General features: G+C 42.0%; 1 protein-coding gene across 1 annotated transcript in view; it reads left to right on the top strand.

Moving 5' to 3' along the window:
• The first annotated feature begins 6,132 nt into the window (after positions 1–6,132).
• The window catches only part of MOGAT1 (monoacylglycerol O-acyltransferase 1), a 29,250-nt gene continuing 8,190 nt past the window's right edge, over positions 6,133–27,192 (top strand). The window contains exons 1-5 of the mRNA XM_036320910.1: positions 6,133–6,755; positions 18,671–18,849; positions 20,046–20,250; positions 23,662–23,836; positions 24,320–24,519. Of these exons, the coding sequence (XP_036176803.1) occupies positions 6,662–6,755; positions 18,671–18,849; positions 20,046–20,250; positions 23,662–23,836; positions 24,320–24,519 (853 nt within the window). The 5' untranslated portion in view covers positions 6,133–6,661. The remainder of the gene's footprint in view (positions 6,756–18,670; positions 18,850–20,045; positions 20,251–23,661; positions 23,837–24,319; positions 24,520–27,192) is intronic.

Raw genomic sequence — 27,192 nt, forward strand, 5'->3', positions numbered from 1 at the left:
TGGCCATGTTTCCTGCCCTATGAAGAAAACATCTGCAGTGAGATAAAATGATACTGACCCCAAGAAAAAAGATACTGTAAAGAGCCCTGTAAGTATTTAATTCCCTGGTTGTTCTTAAAACCCAGGTGTTCCCTCCTTTTCCTGAACCTTTTTCTCCTACTGAATGAAGTTCAGGTAGCTTAAGCCTTAGAGTGTGTGAGTTGGAGGGTTACAGCTGAGACTCAAAAGATCAGTAGATGCTCAAAGGTAAGCAGGGTCTAAAGCTAAATTATAGAGTTTGGACTTTAAGAGCAATGGGAAGAAAATCAAAGATTTTAAGCAGAGAAATGACACAATCAACATGGTTTTGGAAAGATCACATTGGGTACATTGTGGAAGTGGGATTAGAAGTGGTACCGTGGAAGGCAAAACTCAGGCACAGAGACCAGTTAGAAGGTGGCAGTAATCCAGGGGAGAAATGATAGCAGCCAGAACTGAGAAAGTGGCATGTGTAAAGAAAAAAAAAAAAAGTAGACCAGAGGAATCAATAGGTCATATACTAAGTAGCCATAAACATTTAAAATAATACCAACATGAGTGCAAGCCCATAACCTGGATTGGACTTTCTTGGAAACTGGAAGTGATGGAGGCTGCTTACCACACCTCCAAGGACACTGCTGTCTGAGTTGCTGACGCCTCTTTTAAGAGCCTGCCCTCAACCAGATTGGCCGCAGTAAACCTTCTCAGTCTTTTTTCCTCATTCCTCCCTTACCTTAGGTTCTCAGGCCAAGTGCAAACAAAAGTGGGGGTGAAGGTCATACGAAGAGAAAGGACATTTAATAAATACTAGTAATTACCATAATAATTTCTAAGAGTAGTTGCTCATAGTGTTATAACTTAAAGAGCACCTATTCTATAGAGAAAACATATACTTACATGAGCTAAAGGAAAAGCAACAGTTGAACATATATTTCAACGGAGCTTTCAAAGGAGAATGTGAAAGACAGAAAGGCAGGAATGGTGTATAGAGTCTGAGACTTTGTAATGTGCCTATAGCAACAAGAAAATATGGGGAAAGGAAATCTTGAACAATAATCATGGTAGCTATAAAGCCTCATTATCTCAGGTAAGACTCCTGCAACTTTGCCCAGAGCAAGCAGATTTGAGCCCTGTCAGATTGATGAAACAGTTCATCAAGAAGACAGTAAGAAAACAGAGGGGCCAGAGCAAATCTCTTGAATTTGGTTCAAAAGAGCCCTGAAGCCCGGCCAGCATGGCTCAATGGTTGAGTGTCAACCTATGAATCATGAGGTCACAGTTCGATTCTGTCAGGGCAAATGCCTGGGTTGTGGGCTTGATCACTAGTATAAGACATGTAGGAGGCAGCCAATCAATGATTCTCTCTCATGTTGATGTTTCTACCTCTCTCTTCCTCTCCCTTCCTTTCTGAAATCAATAAAAAATACAGTGGGGCCTTGACTTACGAGCTTAATTCGTTCGGAGACCAAGCTCGTTAAGGAGCTCATTAACTCAAATTACTCTATCAACTCAATGCAAAAAATTGGCCAAGAGACAGCTGGTATCTCAAAAAACTCGTTAGTCGGGACACTCGTAAGTCAAGGCCCCACTGTATATTTTTTTAAAAAGAGCCTTGAAAACAGAACTTCTTGATAGACATTCCTTTGAAACTACCACAGTGATGCCCTTCTATTTGAGTTTTACCAGAGCTGGTCACTCTCAATGAATTAGAGCAACCATGACATTTGGGTTCCACATATGTGTGTGTGTGTGTGTGTGTGTGTGTGTGTGAGAGAGAGAGAGAGAGAGAGAGAGAGAGAGAGAGAGAGAGAAAGAATATTTACCTTTATGATTATGACTGCCAGAACACTTATGAAAATCAGAACACTGACCTTTGTCTTCAACTGCCCACTTTATGGACTCTCAATCTAGAAAGAATACTATTTCCTTTTTCACTTAACAGCAGGAATGTTTTTGTTTTTTTTTTTTTAAATATATTTTATTGATTTTTTACAGAGAGGAAGGGAGAGAGATAGAGAGTCAGAAGCATCGATGAGAGAGAAACATCGACCAGCCGCCTCCTGCACACCCCCCACCGGGGATGTGCCCGCAACCCAGGTACATGCCCTTGACCGGAATCGAACCCGGGACCCTTCAGTCCGCAGGCCGACGCTCCATCCACTGAGCCAAACCGGTTTCGGCAACAGCAGGAATGTTTTAATGTAAGTTACAGTAAAATGTCATGTAATAGAAAAACATCTTTTTGCTGGTAGAAATTAGCTATGATAAAATACAACAAGGACGTAATTTTAAATTACTTATATCCCAGAGCTAGCTTAGCTTTTGTAATCTATGGGGCAATTTCAACTGTTACCTTCTATTCCTCAGAGTTGAGCAGTAGAAAGAGGAACCACACTCGGTCAGTGGAATCTCAAGCAAGACAATATTGGTTTCCCATCGCCATGCACTCCCCAGGACTGGCCACAGCAGAGGTGCTTGATACATTTTGGTTGAACTACTCTATTGAAAATTTAAGTATGTTTATTACTCATATATACCCAATGCCAAGCACATAGTATGTGATTAGTATATATTTGTTGATTGAATGGGTAACTAACCCCAAACCAAACAGCAACAAGTTTGGTCCTCTGCATTCCTCTACCTGCTGTTCCTGGGCTTGTTCCTCCGTTTCAACAACATTTCCTTCCTTCCTTGTCACATCGATTGAGAGACAGTGTGGTATGGCAGTTACTTGCTCAGGCCCTGGAAACAGACAAACCTATTTTTAAACAACAGAAACTGGTTCTTCTACCTAGTAGGTGAACCACTAGGTTGACCTTTATTCTTACTTTCCCTATTAGTAAAAAGAATAATAGTACCTACCCGGGAGAGTTGTGAGGTTTAAATCAGACACGGCATGCAGAGCAAGCAGCACAGTGCCTGTGAGGTACTAAGAACTCAGTAATGCTGATATATCACAGTTTTTCAGCCGCAACCCCATTCAATTATTTTTCCAAATATCAGGCTGCCCCCCCCCCCACACACACACATAAAAGAAAAGGAAAGGAGGGAGGGAGAGAGGGAGGGAGGGAGGCAGGCAAATAAGCTGTGATTTCCAACCTGAGTTTTTCTATGCCTGTTTGATGTCAATTTAATGTTGCTAAAAATACAGTCACCTTGTAAGGAGGAGGATACTGAGAAGGTGGGAGCCAGGATCCCCATTCCTTTTCAACAACAGAAATTTCACTTGAATTTCTTTTATAAATTGGAGTTCTTTGGAGATTTTTAAAAAATTCCCCTGCTTAAATCAAAGTTTGAAACCATTATCCCACACCAGGTTGCTTCACCTTATCTGTTGTAGTACAGCTGTAAAGAGATCTAGGTCCACGGTACTTCCTGTCAGAAACTGGCTGGGTTAACTTGAGCAAATCACCTGACTTCTCTGCTCTTGGCTCCCTATCTTTGAAATGTGTAATTTGAAAAGATAATTTTAAGGCTCATGTTTCCCTATAAACGAAACATCTGCAAATGAGCTATTTTGAGTAGCTTGATAAATTAAAGCTCTCTCTCTTTTTAATTACAATAGTCACTTAACTCTAATAACCTGGGGCAACATGTACACAAATAAATATGTGTTGAACAACAAACCAGTGAATGAGTTAATTGTTGATTAAAATGGTGATGGGCTGTTGCATTGCCTGAGCCCTCTTGGGTCCATGCTTTGCTTCAATGGGCTGTAATGGGCGATGACAGTTTTTTTCTACCAGCTAAGGGCTCTGGGGAAGTGAGAAAAGCATGATTTAGTCCAGTAAACTCCAAGTGATTAGGAGTAGGAGTTGGGTATCTTGCTTTAATTATTTACCAACAGATTATGAATCCAATTTATCAAGTAGGCCTACCATTTATATCTCTCATGCAGTTCCCAAATCCATCTCTAGTCTCCTTTGTACCACAGTAGACTAAGTCCCCGCCCTCTATACTTACCCTACAATAGTCTAATTTCATTCTTCTTGCCTCCAATTTGCTTTATATAGGTGCTAATCATTCTCAATCACTGGAACCTATATGTTTCTGTCAGGGCACTATCACACATTTGGCTGTATAGCTATTTTCTGTTTCATGAAAACAGAAACCTTTGTTATTCACTATTGTAGCCCATCTCTACTCACCACCAAGGCCAACATATAGAACCTTTCCACAAATAGTCAAGGAATGAATGCAAGTGAATGCTCAAAGACTGAGAGATCATGTCTTAATTCACTTCCGTGTCATCAGCACCAAGGGTAATGCTTGATGCAAAGCAGGTGTCAAGATAAGAAATGTCCAAAACTGCAGAGAATTTTTATATAAGAGTTTGAATCAAACTGATGGCATATGCTCTCAAATGTTCCCAAAATAACAATTTCACAACTTATTTGATGCAACTAAAATTAAGGAGGGAATGTAAAGAAGATTATGTGGAGATAAGAAAAAGCAAGGTGGTGATTAGATTACAGAATAATTAATAAAATTATGTGCTCTCTCCAGGGTTAACACCCCCCTTCAACAGGTATTACTTCTGGTATTTCATATATATATATATATGTTAATTGATTTCAAGAGAGGAAGGAAGAGAGATAGAGATAGAAACATCAATGATGAGAGAGAATCATTGATCAGCTGCCTCCTACACATCCATCCCCTACTTGGGAGGAGCCACAACCCAACCAGAATCGAACCAGGGACCCTTCAATCCGAAGGCTGACGCTCTGTCCACTGAGCCAAACCAGCTAGGGCTTACTTCTGGTATTTTTAAGGCGTGTTAGCCTAGATGCACAAGAACAATGGACAGGGCTGGCTTAACACCTTTCACTGAGGAAATTAAATGCCTGTGTCATAACTATCCACCAAGACCCCCTAAGTTAGGAACTTACGATCAGATCACCCTGTGATGTTACTTACCATACACCCCTCCTTTCTTTCTGTCCACAGAAGGTATCCATGCTGTTAATCTTTTGTTTTTCTCCTGTTAATCTGTCTTTTATTATAGGGATGTCTCAGAGCAAGAGGCTATATTATATAGTCTAGATGTGTAGTAGCCCTATCATTTAGGTTTGTATAAGAGCACTTTATGATGTTCAAACAAGACAACATTCCCTAATGATGCATCTCTTAGATGTATCTCCCTCCTTCAGAGACACACGACTGTGCTTTGCTGTGTTCCCAGTCCCTTCTAGAAATGCCTTGACGGCCCCATGCCACTTGGAGGTTTTCAACTCTACAGTATTAACATTGTCCGCTATAAGCGTCTATAGAGGCAAGCGGCAGACCTTCCCCACACGCCGCGCGTCTATAAAAAAAAAAAAAAAAAAAAAAAAAAGTTTTCCCTTAGTGGCAGCCCTGACCAACTTTCAAATCATTTTTCGTGAGAATTTTCAGCTGAAAATAATCAAGAACACCCGAATTATGAGTAATATATTTATTTTTATAATATTCATTGCAAATTGATTTTTTAAATTAAGTTCAAAATATCGTGGAGTGTGGGGATGGTTTCCGTTTTGGAGGCACGGCAGCTTCCATTTGTACAGAAAACGATAGTAGGTGAAAAAGCATGGGGCACTATTTGGAATCCATCCATCTGTTTAACACATCATAATTGAAACCTTTCAGTGACAAGTCTTAGGGTAAAGGATCTGACCCTTGGACCCCATTTTTGCCTCATTTCACCCCAATCTCCTCCTGTTCTCTATTGGTCTTCTTCGGATTTCAGCCATAGGACATGTGCTTCCCTTTGCCTGGACCAGATTCATAGTTATAGTTCAAGTCAAGGTCACTTCTTCAGAGACTTCCCTGACTCTCCAATCTATCTTAGAACCTTCTTCCAGTCATTCAGAGCAGGCTTCCACTTGGCAGCTACGTGTGGTTATTTTGCACGCCCCCCCCCCCCAATTTGTACTCTGAGAGCAGAATCGATGAATGACTGGTTTACTGGATGTATCCCCCATGTCCAGAATGGTGCCTGGCATGCGGTAAGCACTAAGTGTCTGCTGAATGAGTGAATGAGTAAAAGATTTCCAGGACACTGAGGACACAAAAGTGAGGAGGCCATGTTCCCGCCCCTCTCCAGTTTTGGGGTGGTGTGGGGGGCACAGACCAATAAATAGATGAGTACCCTGCTCCCTAAGAAGCCAAGTCCCGCGTTTTCCTCCAGCTGGTGGGTGATTCAGAGGAAGGGGTGGGTTTAAAGGCGGATGCTGAAGCGGAGCGCTCGATGATCGATCAACAGATCCCGGTGGAGACCCCAGGGCCTCTGCTAGGCTGCAGGAGCTCACGCGGCCGGGCTGTGGCGGGCAGCCAGCTGATCCTTCTCGGCGTCCCGGGTGCCCAACGCGGAGCGCTGTGGCCGGCGCCCGGGCGCGCCAGCCAATGCGCCCCGGGCGCGCCAGCTGCTCCGGGGCCCGGGCGCGCTTGATTGGCAGCCCCCAGCCTCGGCCCCTGCGCGCCCTCCCACCCAAGACAAAGTCCAGCCCCCGCGGGCTCCGGCGCCGCCACCGCCTCCTCCTCTCCGCCCCGCGGGTATCCCGCGCGGGACCCTGCTCAGACCGCGCACTTCCCGCAGGCGCTGCAGAGCAGCGAGCTTCCAGGTGGCCGCAGTCTGCGCCGCAGTCCTCGCCGGGGCCGGGCCATGAAGCTGGAGTTTGCGCCGCTCAATATCCCGCTGGAGCGGCGGCTGCAGACGGCGGCGGTGTTTCAGTGGGTCCTGTCCTTCCTGCTACTCGGTAAGAACCCCGCACGCTCCGGGCTGGCCAGATCCAGGCAGAACACCGCGGTCTCCTCCCTCCACGACACTCCTTGTCTAAGGACTGGCATAGACCCTCCAGCCCTTCTTCCCCTGTGAGCCAGAGCGAACAGGTCAAAGAGGGCGTTTGGAGCTTCTTGGAACTCCTCTTCGCTGTCTCTCCCCACGTGAACCTCTTAGTGAATGACTGCCAACTTTATTTTTCCCTGTGCTATTTTTTTTTTAAACTGAGGTGTACTTTACCTACAATAAAAGACATAGGTTATAAGTGTACGGGCCAACGAATGTTGGCAAATGTATACACTCAGGTGTAACCACGACCCAGTGGAGCTGTAGAACATTGCACTTTAGCCTCTCATAAATGGAAAAGCCTTTCACACCTAATATCTTCCTCTCCCCACCCTCATGACAAATAGTCGTGCTGGCTTTTCCGTGTTTGAGACCTTCCGGATGCAAAAAGGACTGCTCCACAAATGGGTTGGGTTGGGTGGCCTCTGTCTGTCAATAATTCCACCCAGGAGCGTGTTCTGACCGGTTCCCAAGTTAAGCCCGCGTGGAAACGCACTGGAGCCAGTCACAGAGGACAAGGAGTGGGGCTGAGGGGACGGGGGTGGGGGGCTGTTGGGGCTTACCCGGGCGCTTTTTGTCTGCATATTTGTTCTGCTTTTGGAGAAATGGGGGATGGTATGAGAGGAGAAAGAAATTAGTAGGAACTTCAACTCTCTCAAGGTTGACATCATTTATACGCTGTAAGATCAGATCATGGGTTGCACACTGTTGAGGCTGCAATAATAGTAACAGCACTAGTAAACTCATTGCACCAGAGAAGTTTACACTTTTGAGTCACTTTAGATTAGAATGTGATCACCCAGATCAGTGGTTCCCAGTCGGAGGAGCTTCAAACATATGGACACCCAGGCTCTATCCCTAGAATTTCTAATGCTTTTGTTTCAGAACTGAGCCCATGCATCATATACAGGAGTGGGCAGAAGTAGGCTTACAGGTATAACACAAATAAATAACACAATAATTAATAAATAATAATGCGCCCTAACCGGTTTGGCTCAGTGGACAGAGCGTCGGCCTGCGGACTCAAGGGTCCCAGGTTCGATTCCGGTCAAGGGCATGTACCTTGGTTGCTTTCACATCCTCAGTGGAGGGTGTGCAGGAGGCAGCTGATTGATGTTTCTCTCTCATCGATGTTTCTAACTCTCTATCTCTCTCCCTTTCTCTCTGTAAAAAAAAATCAATAAAATATATTAAAAATAAATAAATAAATAAATAAATAATAATGCAAAAATAAACTCATGTACTCACAACTATAAAACTATTATGCAATATGTATGTACATATATGTGTATATATATAAAATTTTAAAAAATAAAATATTAACAAACTCTCTGAGTGACTTTAGTGTGCAGCTAGGGTTTACTGAAAAAAAAAAAAAAAAGATATTCAAAACATTAACTCATTAAGTCCTCACAGGCCAAATGGAGAGGGTTGATACCATTACATTCCCTTTTGCTCTGGGCCAAAGGACCATGGAGATAATAACAGACACACTTGGGGGGCTTAGTGTGTGTCAGGCCCTATTCTGGCACCATATAGTATTGACCATGTCATCTTCACAGCAACCCTATGATGTAAGGACTGTTCATATCTGCACTTGTTTTTTATTTTAATACTATTGGCCTGGTGCATGAAATTTGTGCACAGTAAAATGGGATTAATTAGAGGAAATATTTTAATATTGCTTTTTGCCCTTTCTCTATAATAGAAGTGTCAGAGATGAAAGAAAATTAGTAAAATGTATATGAAAATCTTTCTCCTGTCAGAGTCTGGGGTGCACCATGGGACCCAGAGTCAAGTCCCCGCCCACCCACTTGTGCCTCAAAATCGCATGAGACCCAGACCCGGCTGCCCCCCCCCCCCCCCCCCCCCCCGCCATTGGGCTAAATCCAGACCCAGCCAGTCCCAAACTTGTCAAGCCCCACTGGGCGGGGGCCGCAGCCTCAGGTCCCCTGTCCCAGTGCCGGGACAGGGGCGCGGCCTGAGGTTCCCCAGCCCGAGCCAGGGCAGGGGGCACGCCTTGAGGTCCCCCGTCAAACCCCACCGAGTGGGGGGCGTGGCCTGAGATCCCCTGTCAAGCCCCGCCGGGCAGGGAGCATGGCCTGAGGTTCCCTGTCAAGCCCCGCCAGGTGAGGGGCACAGCCTCAGGTCCCCTGTCAAGCCCCTCTGGGCGGGGGGCACAGCCTGAGGCCCTCCAGCCTGGCACCAGGGCGGGGGAGCAATCTGAGGTCTCCCAGCCCAGCACTGGGGCAGGGCACGCACCTTGAGGTCCCCCGTCAAGCCCTGCCAGGCGGGGGGCACAGCCTGAGGTCCCTGCTGATTGCTCATTAAGGCTCGTTATGGGAATTCGGCCTCTGCTGTGGGTGCAGCCATCTTGTGTTACTGAAACCCCACTCCGCTGTGGGTGCTGCCATCTTTGTGGCAGAGTGACGGTCAATTTGCATATCCCCTCTTTATTATATAGGGTATTTTTATTTATTAATTTCAGAGAGGGAGAGATTGGGAGAGAGAGAGAAACATCAGTGATGACAGAGAATCATTGATCGGCTGTCTCCTGTATGCCCCACACTGGGGATCCATCCCACAACTCAGGCATATTCCCTGACTGGGAATCAAACTGTGACCTCCTGGTTCATAGGTCAATGCTCAAACACTGAGCCACACTGGCCAGGCCCCACACTTGTTTTATAGCACTTGTACAGATGAGGGAACTAAAAGGTGAAATCAGTTGTTCAGGGTCACATAGTTAGTCAGAGGTAGGAGGAGCTGGATGCAAACCCAAGTATTCTACCCCAAGTCCTTGCTTTAACCCCTGTGCTTCCACTGTAGTGGCTTGAACTTGGAGCTTGACTTGCTTGCTGATCAATCATCACATCTCTGATAGTGCACTGTCCTTTTCTTTCATGACGCTTGTCATTGCTTGTATTTATGAATGTCTGTGGTTACTTTAGAAAGGCCTGTCTTGCCATCCTTGTCCACAAGCTCAGTGAGGGAGCCCCTAGTACATGCCTCACCCATGGGAGGTAAGAAATGAATATGCGTTGAATGACTGCCTCCACTTTGTCACCCAGAAGGGAAGCTATTAAGCTCACAGGTTCCTTTTTTTTTTAAGATTTTTAAATTGGTTTTTAGAGAGAGCGGAAGGGGAGGGAAGGAGAGAGAGCGAAACATAGATGTGAGTTCGATTGGCTGCTTCCTGCATACCCGCTACTGGAGATCGAGCCTGCAACCTGGGCATGTGCCCTTGACCGGAATTGAACCCTGGACCCTTTAGTCTGCAGGCCAGTGAGCCAAACCGGCTAGGGCTAGGTGAAACCTTTTTGACATGACCTCTTCCTAGGTTATGCTTTGTGCTTCGCGTTGCATTATATTAGGATGCACATAAAGCCTAGTTCTATTATCAGTGTCAAGAGTGATCAGGTAAGATGTGATCTGAGAGATGGTAATTGGCTTGTTGCAAACAAAAGTTCCCCCTTTACCTACTGATTTAAGTCCCTATTTAATGATTCTTGCCTATTTATTTGGACTGCAAAAAATGGTAGCTTACTTATTCTTTCTTTCATTCTTCACATATTAACTAGAATGTATACAAGACTTTCCCTCCATCTTTTAGAGTCAGTTGACTACCCTACAATTTAATTCTTCTAGGAAAAGTAGGATAAAAGCTGGCTTATTTCTTTCTACTTAACTATCAAATTGTTAAAACTATGTTTTTATTGATTTTTAGAGAGAGAGGAAGGGAGAGTGAGAAAAAACATTGATGTAAGAGAGAAACATCAATTCGTTGCCTCCCACATGGACCCTAGCTGGGAGGTCAAACCCACAATCTGGGCATGTGTCCTGACTGAGAATTGAACTGGTGACCTTTTGGTGCTTGGACGATGTTCAACCAACTGAGCTATACCACCAGGGCAGTTATCAGTTTTAAAGTAAGAAGTTGATGTAATAGCTACTTCTAATGGTGAAAAGAGGGATCTTATTAATTATATATATTAAGATCTCTAAATCAAAATCTTGGAATGCACTTTTCTTCCACTATCAGGAAGTGAGTCTAAGTTATTCGCCATTGGGTTTTCTTAACAAATAGTAAAATGTTTCATTTAGTCATGAAACCAAACATTGTTTCCTTGAGATCAATGTTAAGTATGGGTCATCCAATCTTATGATATTGTATTAGTTTTAGGTATGCAATATAATGATTGAATATGTGTATATATTGAAAAATGATTACCACAATAAATTTAGTTAACATCAGTCACCACACATAGTTACAATTTTTTCCTTGTGATGAGAACTTTTAAGATTTACTTTTAGCAACTTTCAACTATGTAATACTATAGTATTGTTAACTATAGTCATCTTGCTGTACGTTACATCTCCAGGAGTTATTTATCTCATAACTAGTAGTATGTACCTTTTGATTCCTTCATCCCTACTGCCAATCCCACCCATCCCTGCCTCTGGCAAGCACCAATCCATTCTCTGTATCTCTGAGTAAGATTTTTTTTTTAGATTTCACATATCAAAGAGATCATACACTATTTGTCTTTCTCTATGGGGCTTATTCCACTAGCCTAATACCCTCAGGGTCTACTTATGTTGTCACAAATGGCAGGCTTTCCTTTTTTATGGCTGAATAATAGTCCAGTGTGTGTGTGTGTGTGTGTGTGTGTGTGTGTATCACATTTTCTTTATCTGTTCATCCGTCAATGGACATTTGGGTTGTTTCCATGTTTGGCTATTGGGTTACAGATATCTTTTCAAGATAGTGATTTCATTTCCTTCAGATAAATACCCAGAAATGGGATTGCTGGATCACCTGTGATCCAATCTTAATATTCCAAAAATAAAAATATTACTAACTAACTTGCGGGCTACCAACCTGCTGACTGAAAAGTAGCAAACTGAAAGAGAGCCAACATTTATTGACCATCTTTTACCTATGGCCCCCACATGTCACAGATTATTAGGTTTATTATTTTAGATGAGGAAAACTGAAGCTCAATAGGTTAAATATCTTGCCTAAGACTACATGGGTGGGACCATGATGTTTTATTGAATTGGTCTATTTATTTATGTATTTATTTAAGCACCCTTACTGAGATACAAAGGTACAGTAAACTGCACATATTTAAAGTGTACAATTTGACAAGTTGTGATATAAGAAGCTATCACCACAGTTAAGATAGTGAATATAGCCATCATCTCTAAAGGTTTCTCATATCCTTTTTGTAATCTCTCCAAGCATCCACTGATATGCTTTCTGTCATACAGATTAGTTTGCATTTTCCAGTGTTTTATCTAAAAATGGAGTCAGATCATATGTATTCTTTTTTGATTGGCTTCTTTCACCCAATGTAATTATTGTGAGATCATTTTTATTGTTGTGTGTATAAGTAGTTCATTGCCTTTTTGTTTTGAAGTGGTATTCTAGTGATTGAGTGTATTGCAATTTGTCTATTCATCTGTTGATGAATATTTGGGTGATAGCCATTGTGAATAATACAAATCGTTGTATAAACACAGGCTTTCTTTACACTTCACTAAACCTAAATATGGAATGGCTGATCATGGTATGTTAGGTTCAGAGTTAACTTTTTTTTTTAATGGAATTTATTGGGGTGACGTTTGTTAATAAAATTCTATAGGTTTCAGATGTACAGTTCTATAACACATCACCTGTATATTGTATTGTGTGTTCATCACCCCAAGTCAAGTCGCTTTCCATCACCATTTATTCCCCCTTTACCCTTTTCTACCTCCCCCACCCCTCTTTCTGGTAATCACCATACTGTTGTCTGTGCCTATGTTTTTTTGTTTGTTTTTTGCTAATCCTGTCACCTTTTTTCACCCAGCCTCCTGAAAGGTTTAACTTTTAAAGAAACTTGCCAAGCCCTGGCGGGTGTGACTCAGTTGTCTGAGCATCATCCCATGCATCAAGAGGTTACTTGTCCAGGTTGCGAGCTTGATGCCCAGTAGTGGGTGTGCAGGAGGCAGTTGATGGATATTTCTCTCTCTCCCCTCCCTTCCTCTTTCTCTAAAATCAATAAAGCATATTGTTTTAAAATATATTTTATTGATTTTTTTACAGAGAGGAAGGGAGAGAGATAGAGAGTTAGAAACATCGATGAGAGAGAAACATCAATCAGCTGCCTCCTGCACATCTCCCACTGGGGATGTGCCCGCAACCCAGGAACATGCCCTTGACCGGAATCGAACCTGGGACCTTTCAGTCCGCAAGCTGACTATCCACTGAGCCAAACCGGTTTTGGCAATAAAGCATATTTTAAAAAATTCTTTATAAAGAAATTGCAAAACTTTCTTCTCAAGTGGTTGTATTTTTGTGCATTTCCACCAGCAGTCTGTGAGAGTTCCAGTCACTCCATCTTTGCCATCAGTTGATATAGTCAATCTTTATAATTTTTTGCAATTTTAATAAGTGTGTAGTGTTGTCTTATTGTAACTTTAGTTTGCATTTCTCTAATGATTAATGATGAGCATGTTTTCATGTGCTTATTTGCCATTTGTATGTCTTCTTTGTTGAAGTACCTTTTTAAATCTTTTATCTATCTTTAATTGAGTTGCATATTTTCCTATTAATGAATTTTGAGAGTTCTGTGTGTTGTTATATCGGTTTTTCTTCCAACCTGTGGATTATCTTTTTATTCTCTACAGGGTATATTTTGAAATACAAAATTTTAATTTGCATGAAGTCCAATTTATCCATATTTTAAAATCTGGATGTTAAAAATATGGGTCTAGGTAGTATAGCTAAGAAATTTTTGCTTACTCCAAGGTAACAGTTTTTTATGCTTTCTTCTACAAGTTTTGTAGTTTTAGGTTTTACATAGAGGTTAATGATACATTTTGGGTTAATTTTTGCCTATCGTGTAAGGTTTCAATTCATTTCTTGGCATATATATAATCCAATTTTTCCAGCTCCATTTGTTTAAAAAAAAAAAAAAGAAGCTTTTTTTTTTCTTTCTCTATTGCATTGCCATTCTGCCCTTGTCAAAAGTCAGTTGTCCATATATGTGTGGTTTATTTCTGGACTCAATTCTGTTCCAGTGATCTGTTTGTCTGTCTTGATGCCAGGACCATACTGTTTCGATTATTGTGGCTTTATAATAATTCATGAAATCAAATAGTCAAATAGTATTAGCCCTCAGACTTTTTCTTTTCCAGGGTTGTTTTGACTATTGTAGTTCCTTTGCATTTCCATATGCATTTTATTTTTTAATTTCTTTGTTAATCCTCACCTAAAGATATTTTTTTCCATTGGTTTTTAGAGGTAGGTAGGGGAAGGGAGGGAGAGAGAGAAACATTGATGTGAGAGAGACACATCGATTGGTTGCCTCCTGCATGTCCCCCAACTGGAGCTGGGATTGAACCTGCAGCCCAGATATGTGCCCAAGTATGGGAATTGAACCTGAGACCCTTCTGTGCAAGGGCTGATGTTCTAACCACTGAGCACACTGACCAGGGATCCATATGCATTTTAGAGTCAGCCTGTCAATTTCCACAAAAAAGCCTGCTGAGATTTTCATTGGGATTGCTTTTTTTTTTAAAAAAAAAATATATATATATATATATATATATTTTATTGATTTTTTTACAGAGAGGAAGGGAGAGGGATAAAGAGTTAGAAACATTGACGAGAGAGAAACATCGATCAGCTGCCTCCTGCACACTCCCTACTGGGGATGTGCCCGCAACCAAGGTACATGCCCTCGACCGGAATCGAACCTGGGACCTTTCAGTCTGCAGTCCAACGCTCTCTCCGCTGAGCCAAACCGGTCAGGGCAGGGGATTGCTTTATTTATTTATTTATTTATTTTTATTTTTATTTTTTTTATATTTTATTGATTTTTTACAGAGAGGAAGGGAGAGAGATAGAGAGTTAGAAACATCGATCAGCTGCCTCCTGCACATCTCCCATCGGGAATGTGCCCACAACCCAGGTACATGTCCTTGACCGGAATCGAACCCAGGACCCTTCAGTCCACAGGCCGATGCTCTATCCACTGAGCCAAACCGGTTTCAGCAGGATTGCTTTTTTTAAAATAAATGTTTTTATTTTGTTGTTGATTTTAGAGAGAGAGGAAGGGAGGAGAGAGAGAGAAACTTCATTCCTCAGTCGGGATGTGATTTTGCTAGAATACTTCTTTTCTATAAAGCTAGGGATAGCTAAAAGCCACTATGAAGCTGAAAGTGGGTCACTGGATCAGTCACTATGTCTACTTGTATGAGATTAGAAGTCCAGACTTTCCTGCAAATGGAGGTCTACATGGTAGATTCTAACTCGTTCCCAGCCAGGCAGCACTGCCTAATCTACGATGCATTACTATTGCTTATAGGTGTGATTCATAATTTCCCCCATCTTTTAATTTTAGAAATTTTCAAACCTACAGAAGTACTAAAAAAGATAGTTCAGTAAAGATTGTTTGTACTTAGATTCACCAGCTCTTAGTGTTTTGCCACATTTGCTTTTTCTCTGTCTGTACACACACACACACACACACTTTGTTGTGACTGCTGCTGTTGAACCATCTGAAAATAAGAAATTAAGTTATAGAAATCATTGTCCTTTATCCCTATGAAATACCATAGAGTATGTCTCTTGAAAAGAAGGATTTTGTACGGAATTACAATCCCATTATCATCTTCAAGAAATTTATCTGCCCGGCTGGCGTGGCTCAGTGGTTGAGCGTCAACTTATATGAACCAGGAAGTCATGGTTCAATTCCCAGTCAGGGCACATGCACGGGTTGCAGGCTTGATCCCCTGTGTTGGGTGTGCAAGAAGCAGCTGATCAATAATTCTCATCATTGATGCTTCTAGTTCTCTCTCCTTTTCCTCTAAAATCAATAAAAATATATTTTAAAAAATATATCAGTGATCTTATTTAATACTAGAGACCCGGTGCACAAAAATTTGTGCACTGGGGGAGGGGGGGTGTCCCTCAGCCCAGCCTATGCCCTCTCGCAGTCTGGAACCCCTTGGGGGATGTCCGCCTGCTGGCTTAGGCCCGCTCCCTGGGTCTAAGCTGGCAGTCAGATATCCATCTGGCAGCCTGGGAGCCCTCAGGGGATGTCCACTTGCCAGAGGGGAACAGGCCTAAGCTGCAGTCAGACATCCTTAGCGCTGCTGAGGAGGGGGGAGAGGCTCCTGCCACCACTGCTGTACTGGCAGCCATCAGCCTTGTGGCTGAGCAGAGATCCCCCGTGGGAGCGCACTGACCACCAGGGGGCAGCTCCTGCATTGAGCATCTGCCCCCTGGTGGTCAGTGTGTGTCATAGTGACTAGTCATTCCCAGTCATTCTGCTGTTAGGGTCAATTTGCATATTACCCTTTTAATATATAGGATAGAGGCTTGGTGCATGGGTGGGGGCCAGCTGGTTTGCCCTGAAGGGTGTCCCGGATCAGTGTGGGGATCCCGCTGGGGTGCCTGGCCAGCCTGGGTGAGGGGGTGATGGCTGTTTGCAGGCTGGCTAAGCCCCTCAGCGGGGACCCTCACCCCATGGGGGTGTGGCCAGCCTGGGTGAGGGGCTGAGGGCCGTTTTCAGGCTGCCCACAGTCCCTTCAGGGTGGGGGATTCCCGCAGGGGAATATTCTTCAGCCTTAAAAAGGAATAAAGTACTGGGACATGCTACAACATGGATGAACCTCAGAAACTTGATGTCTAGCCTTGGCTGGAGTGGCGCAGTTATTTGGAGTGTCAACCTGTGCACCGAAAGGTGGAGGATTCAATTCCCAGTCAGGATGCATAATCAGGTTGTGGGTTCCATCCCCAGCTGGGGTGTGTGCAGAAGGCCCATCAATCTCCCTCTCTTTCTCTCTCTCTCTTTCCCTCCCTCCCTCCCTCCCTCCCTCCCTCCCTCTCTTCCTCTAAGCAAGAATGTCAAACTCGTGGCTGCATGTCTCCTGCCGGCTGTGAGTTTCACATGCTTGCTCTAAAGTAAAAAAACTTGATGTCTTCAAAAGGTTACGTATTGGATCATACAGTTTATATAAAATGTCTGGAAGCGGTAAATCCATAGGTACAGAATGCAGGTTGTTAGTCTTCGGGGTCAGGGGAGAGGAAAATAAGGAGTGACTGCTTAATGGATACAGGGTTTGATTTTGGAATGATGTTATATGAATTTTACCTCAGTAAAAAGTAGCGGGTGGCAGGTTCCTCAACAGTGGGGAGAAAGTCAAGTCTATGGGAGTGTAAGAGATAGAGGCTGACCTGTGTTTTTCATCCAGGATGTACCTAAGTCAAGGCAGCTGAAATGCTGGCCTTCAATGTAGCTTGGTTTGTGAATCTAGATAATTCTAGCAGGTATCAACATCAGCCTTGAGAGCTGTGTAATATATTGGAATACACTTTGTATCTTCCTTGTCTCTTTGACCTCCAATTTAGAAGACTCATATTACCTTGGATTGCTTGATGAGATAAAAATAGAAAATAGAGGTGATCCCTTCACCTAGTTTTTGTAGGGTTTTCTGCTTTCGATCCAATTTAGGATCAAGGGATTTAAAAGTCTTTTTTGATACGGTATGAAATACAAAAAAATGCATGCAATGTGTGGAGTGGGAGTTTAAATGAGAACAACGCCTTTAGATAGTAAGGTATTAAAGTGTCAGGCGACAAAGATGTCCTGCTTAGTGCTCCAGTATTTGACTTACTATCCCTATGGAAGTAAATCAAAAAGTGGGAGAGAAACATCATGGATTGGCTGCCTCCTGCACCACCCCTACTGGGGATTGAGCACACGACCCAGGCATGTGCCCTGAATGGAAGTGAAGGGACAAAGTTCCTTTTAACAAAGCTGATAGAGAGTGGAAAGGAGTTTGGGGCACTGAAGTCAGCACTGGAGTAGCAACTGCAGCACATAATAGCAAGAAGGAGGCAATGGCACTCCTTAAAGTAATAGTAACAGCTGGCATTTATTGAGCACTCACTACGCACCAAACCTTATGTCTTTATGCTCCCGCCCCTCTCGTTGATATATTTCTCTTTTTATAAACATTTTCCAGTGTAACATGTAGCATAGACATAAGAAGGAAATCGCTAGCTTAGCCTAATATATTCCTTTAAGGCGTACATTCTTGTTACTGCTACCCAAGCCCAGATTGGTCAGTGTTTGCATCATTAGGTGCATGAACAATTTGGATTTTGCTCTGTCATTGTGAAATGTTTCAAGTAGAGATAGAGGAGCTAAGATAGAAAGAGTCCCTCCTATGCTATTTCTATCTCTGGCAATAGAGTTCCTGAAAATGAAGTTTGTCACTAGAACGTGCCCCTGTGTGGGCACATGAGTAATGGCTGCTCGGTCCAGGTGAACACCTGTTGTATCCCTCTGCGTCCCTCCTGTCAGTGACGGTCCTTCCTCCTTTTCTTCTCTCCCCCCAATCCCTTATCTCATGTCAGTGCAAACTTTGAATTTAGGCAGATCAACCACTTATATTCTATGTGGCTTTTGCAATTCACTGAACCTCTCTAAGCCCCAGCGTCTCTTCTATGGAAAGAACATTAAGAATACTATGGCCAAAAAAAAAAAAAAAAAGAATACTATGGCTGCTTCATTGATACCATGGATATATGAGGATTAAATGAAAATATTTTGGCCAAATACACAATGGAATACTTGGTGTATAGTAAACATCCAATAAATGTCAAATAATACAATGTCATCGCCATCTTGTTTTATTACCCACTTGAACTGAGGTCCAGTTTAATACCCTTTGTATGTATTATATCTCTCACCATGGGCCAGTGATTGGCCAAGAGTGAGCAGATGATAACGGATCCTGATTCCTGAGGGCTTCCCTTTCTTACAGCGGAGGTGTGCATTGGAATCCTCTTGCTACTGATCTTATACAACTACTGGTTCCTGTACATCCCTTACTTGACATGGCTTTACTTTGACTGGCGTACTCCAGAGCAAGGAGGCAGGAGATCCAACTGGGTCAGAAGCTGGGCCGTTTGGAAGTACTTTAAGGACTACTTTCCAATTCATGTGAGTAGACTTGTTTTATATAGTACTAGAGGCCCAGTGCGCACGAAATCGTGTGCGAGTAGCTCGCTTCCGCTTGCCTCAGCTGGCTGCCCTGCCCATCGCTGCTCCTAGCTCGCTGCCCCACCCCACCGCGGTGAGAGCTGCTGCTCGTTTGGTCATGATGGCGTTATGGTGTGATGGCCATGGGCCTTTTATATAAGAGATGATTTTGAGCTTGAAGAAGAATGAAAATTTTTTATTACTTATATTCCTTTTTTAAAAAAATATATTTTTATTGATTTCAGAGAGGAAGGGAGAGGGAGAGAGAGAGAAACATCAGTGGTGAGAGAGAACCATTGATTGGCTGCCTCCTGCACGCCCCCCTCTGGGGATCGAGCCCACAACCCTGGCATGTGCCTTTGATCAGAATTGAACCCAGGGCCCTTCAGTCCACAGGCTGATGCTCTATCCACTAAGCCAAACCAGGTAGAGCTATTACATGGTGTGACGGCCATGGGCCTTTTATATAAGAGATGATTTTGAGCTTGAAGAAGAATGAAAATTTTTTATTACTTATATTCCTTTTTTTAAAAAATATATTTTTATTGATTTCAGAGCGGAAGGGAGAGGGAGAGAGAGAGAAACATCAGTGGTGAGAGAGAACCAAGCTTAAGCTTTTCCTCTTTTAGAGGGAGAAAGCCTACAAATCAGCCCAAATTACTAAGCAGACTGTAACCTAAGTTAAAACTTAGGCTGTCTGAGGGGCTGTGGGCTCAGGAAATAGTTAAAAATATGGGGAGCAGTTTTAACCCAGGGAATGAAAACAAGTCATTCTCCATTTCCTTTTTACATTTTTTATTTTTTTTCATTTCTTTTTTTTTTTTAAATCCTCAACCAAGGATATTTTATTCTATTAATTTTTTTTAGGGAGAGTGGAGGGGAGGGTGGAGGGTGAGAAAGAGAAAGAAACATCGATGTGAGATAGACACATCGATTGGTTGCATGGGCCCAGACTGGAGTCAGGGATCAAACCACAACCCAGGTACCTGCCCTTGATTGGGAATCAAACCCGGACCCTCAGTCCACAGGTGGATGCTCTAACCACAAGCAACCAGCCAGGGCTCATATCCTCTTGACGTAATTGTTAGTCATTTAGTTTCTTCCTGGACTAATCAGGGAACTTTTTTTTTTTTAATCTCAATGTAAATGTGTTGTAGCTCATCAAAACTAGTGATTTGGATCCAAGTCACAACTACATATTTGGGTTTCACCCCCATGGAGTGCTCGTGGCTGGAGCCTTTGGAAATTTTTGTACCAATTATTCAGACTTCAAGAAGCTGTTCCCCGACTTTACTGCGTATCTCCATGTGCTTCCGATTTGGTTCCGGTGCCCTCTCTTCCGAGAATACCTGATGAGCAGTGGTAAGTAAAGGCAGATTGCTGTTCCTGCAATGTTCTAGGGAGACAGGACCACACAGAATGGGTCCCACCCCCACCCCCAACCCAGTTTTAGAGTCTTTATCCCAATCTGGCCCTTTTTGGATATTTCTTGCCTCCCCCACTGCACTGTAAATGCCAGCACAACACAGACTATCCTTTTGTCTGTCCACCCACAGATCTAGCATACTGCCTGGAATATAGGGATGTTCAATAGATGTGAATTTAATGAAAGAGTAAATTGATGAGTCAATGTATGTACCCAGATGTGGTAGAGAGAATCAAATAAGTGATAAATGGCAGGGTTGGAAAGGTGCCTGATATACTTTTATGAATATTAGAGATGAAAAATGTCCTCTGATGTGTCTTGAAGTAATAGCAGTATTAAACTAAACATAATCTGCTATCTTTTCCTTCCCAGGTTAAATATAATGGGTCAGAAATAAGAGTTCATTCTACTTTGCTTCTCTGAACTAGTGGAAGATTCTTTGATTAGTGAAGCTGTAATTCTACCAATTCTGAGAATAAATTAAGCTGAAATGCTATCGAGATACGATATAACTGTGTACAATAGCTCTCACTTGTGTCAGTAGCTCTCACTTCAACTTCAGAGGCTCATTTTGTTTGGGTTTCCAATTTGACCAAATTATTAACTAACCATAAGCTATAGTAACTGAGAAAGTGCTTTCTGTTTATGATCATTGTATAGGTTATTATTGTCTTTGCATTTCTTGGATATAAAGGGAAGTGGATAGACTCTTTTTTGAAAAATTCCAATTTCAGGATCAATAAGTGGCATATTCAGAGATAGAATTTTCCATGGTCTTCCAGGTTTTCATTACTTCCTATTAATCTATCAAGTCTCCGTTGTCATATTACTGGGTCGGAGTCACTAAGCACTGAGGAACCAGGATCAATGACTGGATTTTTAGGTTCTGTTTATGGACCTTCTCCTGTATGGCCCTGGGCTTTCTGTCCAGTCTAGGCTGCCACTGCCTGTGGCCTCTAGGGGGTGCACTAAAACCCCCAAACTACTGTAGAGGAAAAATATCCCTTCTTTTCAGAGTTGGGCAGACATTGGGTTAGAGGTGTTTTTTTTCTTTTTTATTGAATTTATTAGGGTGACATTAGTTAATAAAATTATATGTTTCAGGTGTACAATTCTATAATACATCTTCTGTATATTGTATTAAGTGTTTACCACCCAAGTCAAGTCTCCTTCCATCACCATTTATCCCCCCTTTACTTCCTTCTACCTCCCCCCATTCCCTTTCCCTCTGGTAATCACCATACTATTGTCTGTGTCTATGAGGGGTACCCCCCCCCCCGTAATCCCTTCACCTTTTTCACCCGATCCACACCCCTTCTCACCCCTGTCTCCTCCCCTTTGACAGTTGTCAGTCTGTTCTCTATCTATGGGTCTGTTTCTATTTTGTTTGTTAATTTCCATTTGGGATAGCATGGGTGGACCTGGAGAGCATTATGCTAAGTGAAATAAGCCAGTCAGGGAAAGAGAAGTACCATATAATTTTACTCACATGTGTAATATAATGAACAAAATAAACTAACAAATTAGAGTTTCATAAAAAAAATTAAAGGGAAACTTTAAAAATTTCAAAAAAGCTCAGAAAGATATTTACAGTATATAGTTGCTGATTCAAGTATAGCCGTATGTGAGTTTGAATAGAGTAATTGAGAGCTGGTGTGGCAAATTCATGCCACAACAGATGCAGGTGCACCCTGTCTGTTGCACGTCAGATACAAATAATTAACCATAGGGTCTTTCTCCATGTGGTGCCCCCACAGCCACTGCCATTTACTGGAGAGACCTTTTCCTTTGCTATAACCTACAATATTCCAAAAACGAAATAAATGGTACATTTGCACAATGGAATACTACTCGGCTGTAAAAAAAGAAGGAAGTCTTATTTTGGGGGACAGCATGGATGGACCTGGAGAGCATTATGCTAAGTGAAATAAGCCAGTCATAGAAAGACAAGTACCATATGGTTTCACTTATGTGTGGAATCTAATGACAAAAATAAGCGAGCAAACAAAACAGCAACACACTCATAGATACAGAGAACAGACTAACAGCTGTCAGGTGCTGGGTGAAAAGGTGAAGGGATTAAGAAGAAAAGAAAAAAGAGACAACAGTATGATGATATCCAGAGGGAAGGAGACCTGACTTTGGCTGGTGAACGCACAGTACAATATACAGCTGATGTATTAGAGAATTGTGCATTTAAAACATATATAATTTTATTAACCAATAAATTCAATAAAAAATTTTTAAAAAACTAAAATAAAAACACCCAAACTTGTAGCCAGTGGAGGTGCAAAGTTAGAGAGTCAATCCCTCCCAGAACCTGCTTCCCAGGACAGGCCTGGGTCCGAGGCTGCCCATCTACTCTGTGCCTGCCTCAGTAGCTGCTGCTCTGGGTGCGAAAGACAGACACATGCGCCAGACCTCGGGTAGCGAAGAACCAATAGGGTTTTAGAGATCCTTTGCTGTCAGATGTTTGTTTTGCTCTTACTCATGGGATTTCTGTGGCTTAAGTCCTTGTCAGTCCTGCCTCCAAATGCTTCCTTTTGGCTCATTTTGGTGAATAAGCACCCAGCAGGTGTCAGCCAGAGCACACTCTGTGTCTCAAGGCTCCTATTAAGGCTGGGCAGGTAGCGGAGGGCAGATCACAACCGGCTTATATACCATGAGGAGGACTTTAGATTTTGTCTTGTAGGTAAGCCACGGGAACTTGTGAGGGATTTTGAGCAAAAGCAGGACCTGACTGGATTGTGCATGTTAGAAAGATCATTCAGACAGTAGATACATTAGCGAGGTGAGCCTGGAGACTGTGATGGTAGAAGGGGCCTGTTGCAGTGATCAGGGAGAGGTGATGAGGGCTCAGCAACACATGTGTGATCGCGGCAGTGGAAATATAGAAGAGGGGGTTAATATGAAAAGTAGTTGATAGATTCAGCAATACCTAATGAAGGCAGCATATGGTAATATTGTCATCATATAATCAGCCTCTAGCAGGGTGTCTTGCTTGTAGCAGGTGCTCGGTAAATGCTTTTGAATGAATGAATATGGCCAACATGGTGGCCAAGAAGAGGGGACTACATATGGGACTTGGTTTCTGACTTGAGTGACTAGATAGATGATGGTTCCATTCACCTTGATAGGTAACGTTGGACAAGGAACAATTCTGATGAATAATTGAATTCCCTGGGTTTGGAAACATGGAATCGGAGGTGTCTCTGAGCTGTTGAGGTAGACAGCGTGTTCCAAATCTAAGCCACTAGATGCGCACTGAAGCCATAGAATATTGTGATTAAAATGTTTTCAATTTTTAAAAAGGATAATTAGTTACACCTTTTGTTTTATTCACCAAGGGCCAGTCTCAGTTTCCAAGAAAAGTGTGTCCCATGTGCTGAGCAAGGAGGGAGGTGGAAACATTTCAGTCATTGTCCTTGGGGGTGCAGAGGAATCCTTAGATGCCCATCCCGGGAAATTCACTCTGTTCATCCGCCGGCGGAAAGGATTTGTGAAAATTGCTTTGACCCACGGGTAAGTGGCTTTTCATTTCGGGTGACTGGGTCAGGGAAGGTAAGACATTATTAAATGAGCACGAGAAAGTAAGGTAATTTTTGTAGCCCTTAGACAGTCCTCCCCCTAATTGACCTTCCCACAATGGTAGCTCAAAGCCATGGCAGCCACCAACTAAAATGTCTTTAAAAGTAAAGTCAACAAAAAACATACAAGATGTCCAGCCAAATGAACAAAGGAACCATGGCCAAAACAACAGATGAAAATCTTCCTGATTTTCTATAGAATAATTTCCACAATCACTAGACTGCTGAAGTGCCCCCCAAAGAATTTCAACAATAAGTTAGTTTCAATGTAAGGAACATGAAGTTAGTATAAGTTGACTCGGGGACATTAAATAATTGTTAGAAATCTGTTGCAAAGTCAGTTGGACATTATCACATCTTTACATCCTTTCATTGAAACTTCTTATTCTTTCCTTTTTTGTTTGTTTTTTATTTGCAGCGCCTATTTGGTCCCTGTGTTTTCTTTTGGTGAAAATGAACTATTTAAACAAGTTAGCAACCCTGAAGGCTCATTGCTTCGAACTGTGCAGGATAAACTACAGAAGATCATGGGGTTTGCTTTGCCACTGTTCCATGCCAGAGGAGTTTTTCAGTACAGTTTTGGCCTAGTGCCCTATCGGAAACCTATTCACACTGTTGGTATGTACATTGAAGACTAACACTTGTTAAAACAAGTAAAAACATTATCTTACTTTGAGCATTGTTTATTATTATGGATTGAGGCGCTAATCCAAGGGAAGTAGCTTTGAGTAAGAACTCCTTAAAATAACAATTCTATAGATGTTATTTGAGCTTTACATCCAGTATGCCTGTAATTTATAAAATGACTGTATTTTGCATTTGAGTGGGAATTGATGACTTCCAAGATCACTGCTCTTGAACTACAGGTAGAATCCAATTTTAGAAATAAAATTTCTAGTCCTCTATGATGAATCTATTTCTCTATAGCAGCAGAGTGTAACAGCAATTCTTTGATGAAGTTATATCGAACCTATTAATATATACAAGTTTCTGTATAAAAGATGCTTTCATCATGTTAGTATACATAGGCATCAGTTTCTATAGCAAATGCATTCTCTTTATGCAACTTAGCTATATTTATGTGTATCTTAATATAGACTGATTTTATTTTTTAAAGTTGCATGTTTAGTCCGACCAGCATGGCTCAGTGGTTGAGTGTCGCCCTATGAACTAGGAGGTCACGGTTCAATTCCTGGTCAGGGAACATGCCCAGTTGCAGGCTAGATCCCCAGTGTGGGGGGTGAAAGGGGCAGCGGATCAATGATTCTCTCTCATCATTGATGTTTCTATCTCTTTCTTCCTTCCTCCCTCCCCTCCCTCCCTCCCTCCCTCCCTCCCTCCCTCCCTCCCTCCCTTCTTTCTTTCTTTCTTTCTTTCTTTCTTTCTTTCTTTCTTTCTTTCTTTCTTTCTCTCCTTTCCTCTCTGAAGTTAAAAAAAATATTTTTTTTTCAAAGTTGCATGTTTAGGGAAATGGAGGTGGGGGAGGAGGACGACAGATCATGTTTTTTTAAAAAAATATATTTTAATTAATTTCAGAGAGGAAGGAAGAGGGAGAGAGAGATAGAAACATCAGTGTTGAGAGAGAATCATTGATTGGCTGCCTCCTGCACACTCCCCACTGGGGATTGAGCCTGCAACCTGGGCTTGTGCCCTTGGCCAGAATCAAACCTGGGACCCTTTAGTCCACACGCAGGTCGACGCTCTATCCCCTGAGCCAAACAGGCTAGGGCAACAGACCATGTTGATAAAGGAGGAGGAAAGTAATTAGCTCTTTAGGTTGAAAAGGAACTGGAGAGTTGGAAATGAGAAAGCTGAGTCAGGTGCTAATATCAGAATTAACCAAAATTATATACTTCATAGGAAACTGAAGTAAGAGTCTCACCATGGATAGCCCATTAACTAAAATACGGATGTTTTCTTTTTATGTCTGTTTCATTAGAATAGGATTTTATTACTGTTAGCTTACAAGAGCTTAGCATTTCACATGCAGTCACAGGACATTTTTAAATGCTATATTTAACTCAAATGGAATGTTAGAAGATGTTGATCCGTTAGTGTAATAGAAATACTGAGATAAGTTTAAGTCTGCAATTGTGTTTTTCAGGATAAACTGGTTACATTTTTTTGGCATATTGTTAATTAGTCATTTTTATATTTTATGTGAAAAATACTGTAGTTGGTATTTGGGGAGGGGGGGGGATATAAGGAAAATGGCAAGACATGCTTTTAGGAACTGGAAGTTTAAGTGTGTAACACATGCACCATGAAAGAAGTTGTGAATGTTCAAAGCAAGTATATTTTTTCAAGTTAAATGATCATAGTTATCACCTGGTTGGCTTCAACATTTAAAAAATTTTATTCTTCTTTTTAAATTTTTTTTATTGAATTTATTGGGGTGATATTGATTAATAAAATTATATAGGTTTCAGGTGTACAATTCTATAATATATGTCATCTGTAGATCATATTGTGTGTTCACTATCCCAAATCAAGTCTCCTTCTATCACCATGTATTCCCTCCGTAAACATTTTTTTTTAAAGTAAAGTAGTTTGTCATTCGATATAGACTGGTTACACCTTTACTGACAAGTAATTAATTGATCAGTGGTCAAATGGAAATGACCAAATTCAAATTCGTTGTCAAGACGTTGTCAAGACTTGTCATTGTCAAGTCTAGTATGCACCTGGCACCATACATAATTATTACAATATTATTGACTATATTTCCTATCTGTACTTTACATCCCCTGGTTATTTTGTAACTGCTAATTTGTACTCTTTAATCCCCTTGCCTTTTTCACCCAGTTCCCCAAACCCTTTCCCCTCTGGCAACAATCAGTTTGTTCTCTGTATCTATGAGTTTGTTTCTGTTTTGATTATTTGTTTATTTTGTTTTTTAGATTCCACATATAAGTGAAATCAGATGGTATTTGTCTTTCTCTTTCTCTGTCTGACTTATTTCACTTAGCATAATACACTCTAGGGCCATCCATGTTGTTGCAAATGGTAAGATTTCCTTCTTTCTTTTGGACAAGTAATGTTCCATTGTAAATATGTACCATATCTTTTTTATCCAGTCATTTATAAATGGACACTTACATTGCTTCTTTGCTATTATATATGAAATGTCCTTCTTTGTCTCTTGTTATAGCCTTTGCCTTAAAGTCTATTTTGTCTTAGATAAGTACTAGAGGCCTGGTGTACGAAATTCGTGCACGGAGAGGGAGGTCCCCTCAGCCCAGCCTGCACCCTTTCCAATCCGGAACCCCTGGAGGGATGTCTGACTGCCGG

Source organism: Myotis myotis, unplaced genomic scaffold (assembly GCF_014108235.1).
Source record: "Myotis myotis isolate mMyoMyo1 unplaced genomic scaffold, mMyoMyo1.p scaffold_m19_p_8, whole genome shotgun sequence".
Taxonomy (NCBI): Eukaryota; Metazoa; Chordata; class Mammalia; order Chiroptera; family Vespertilionidae; genus Myotis; species Myotis myotis.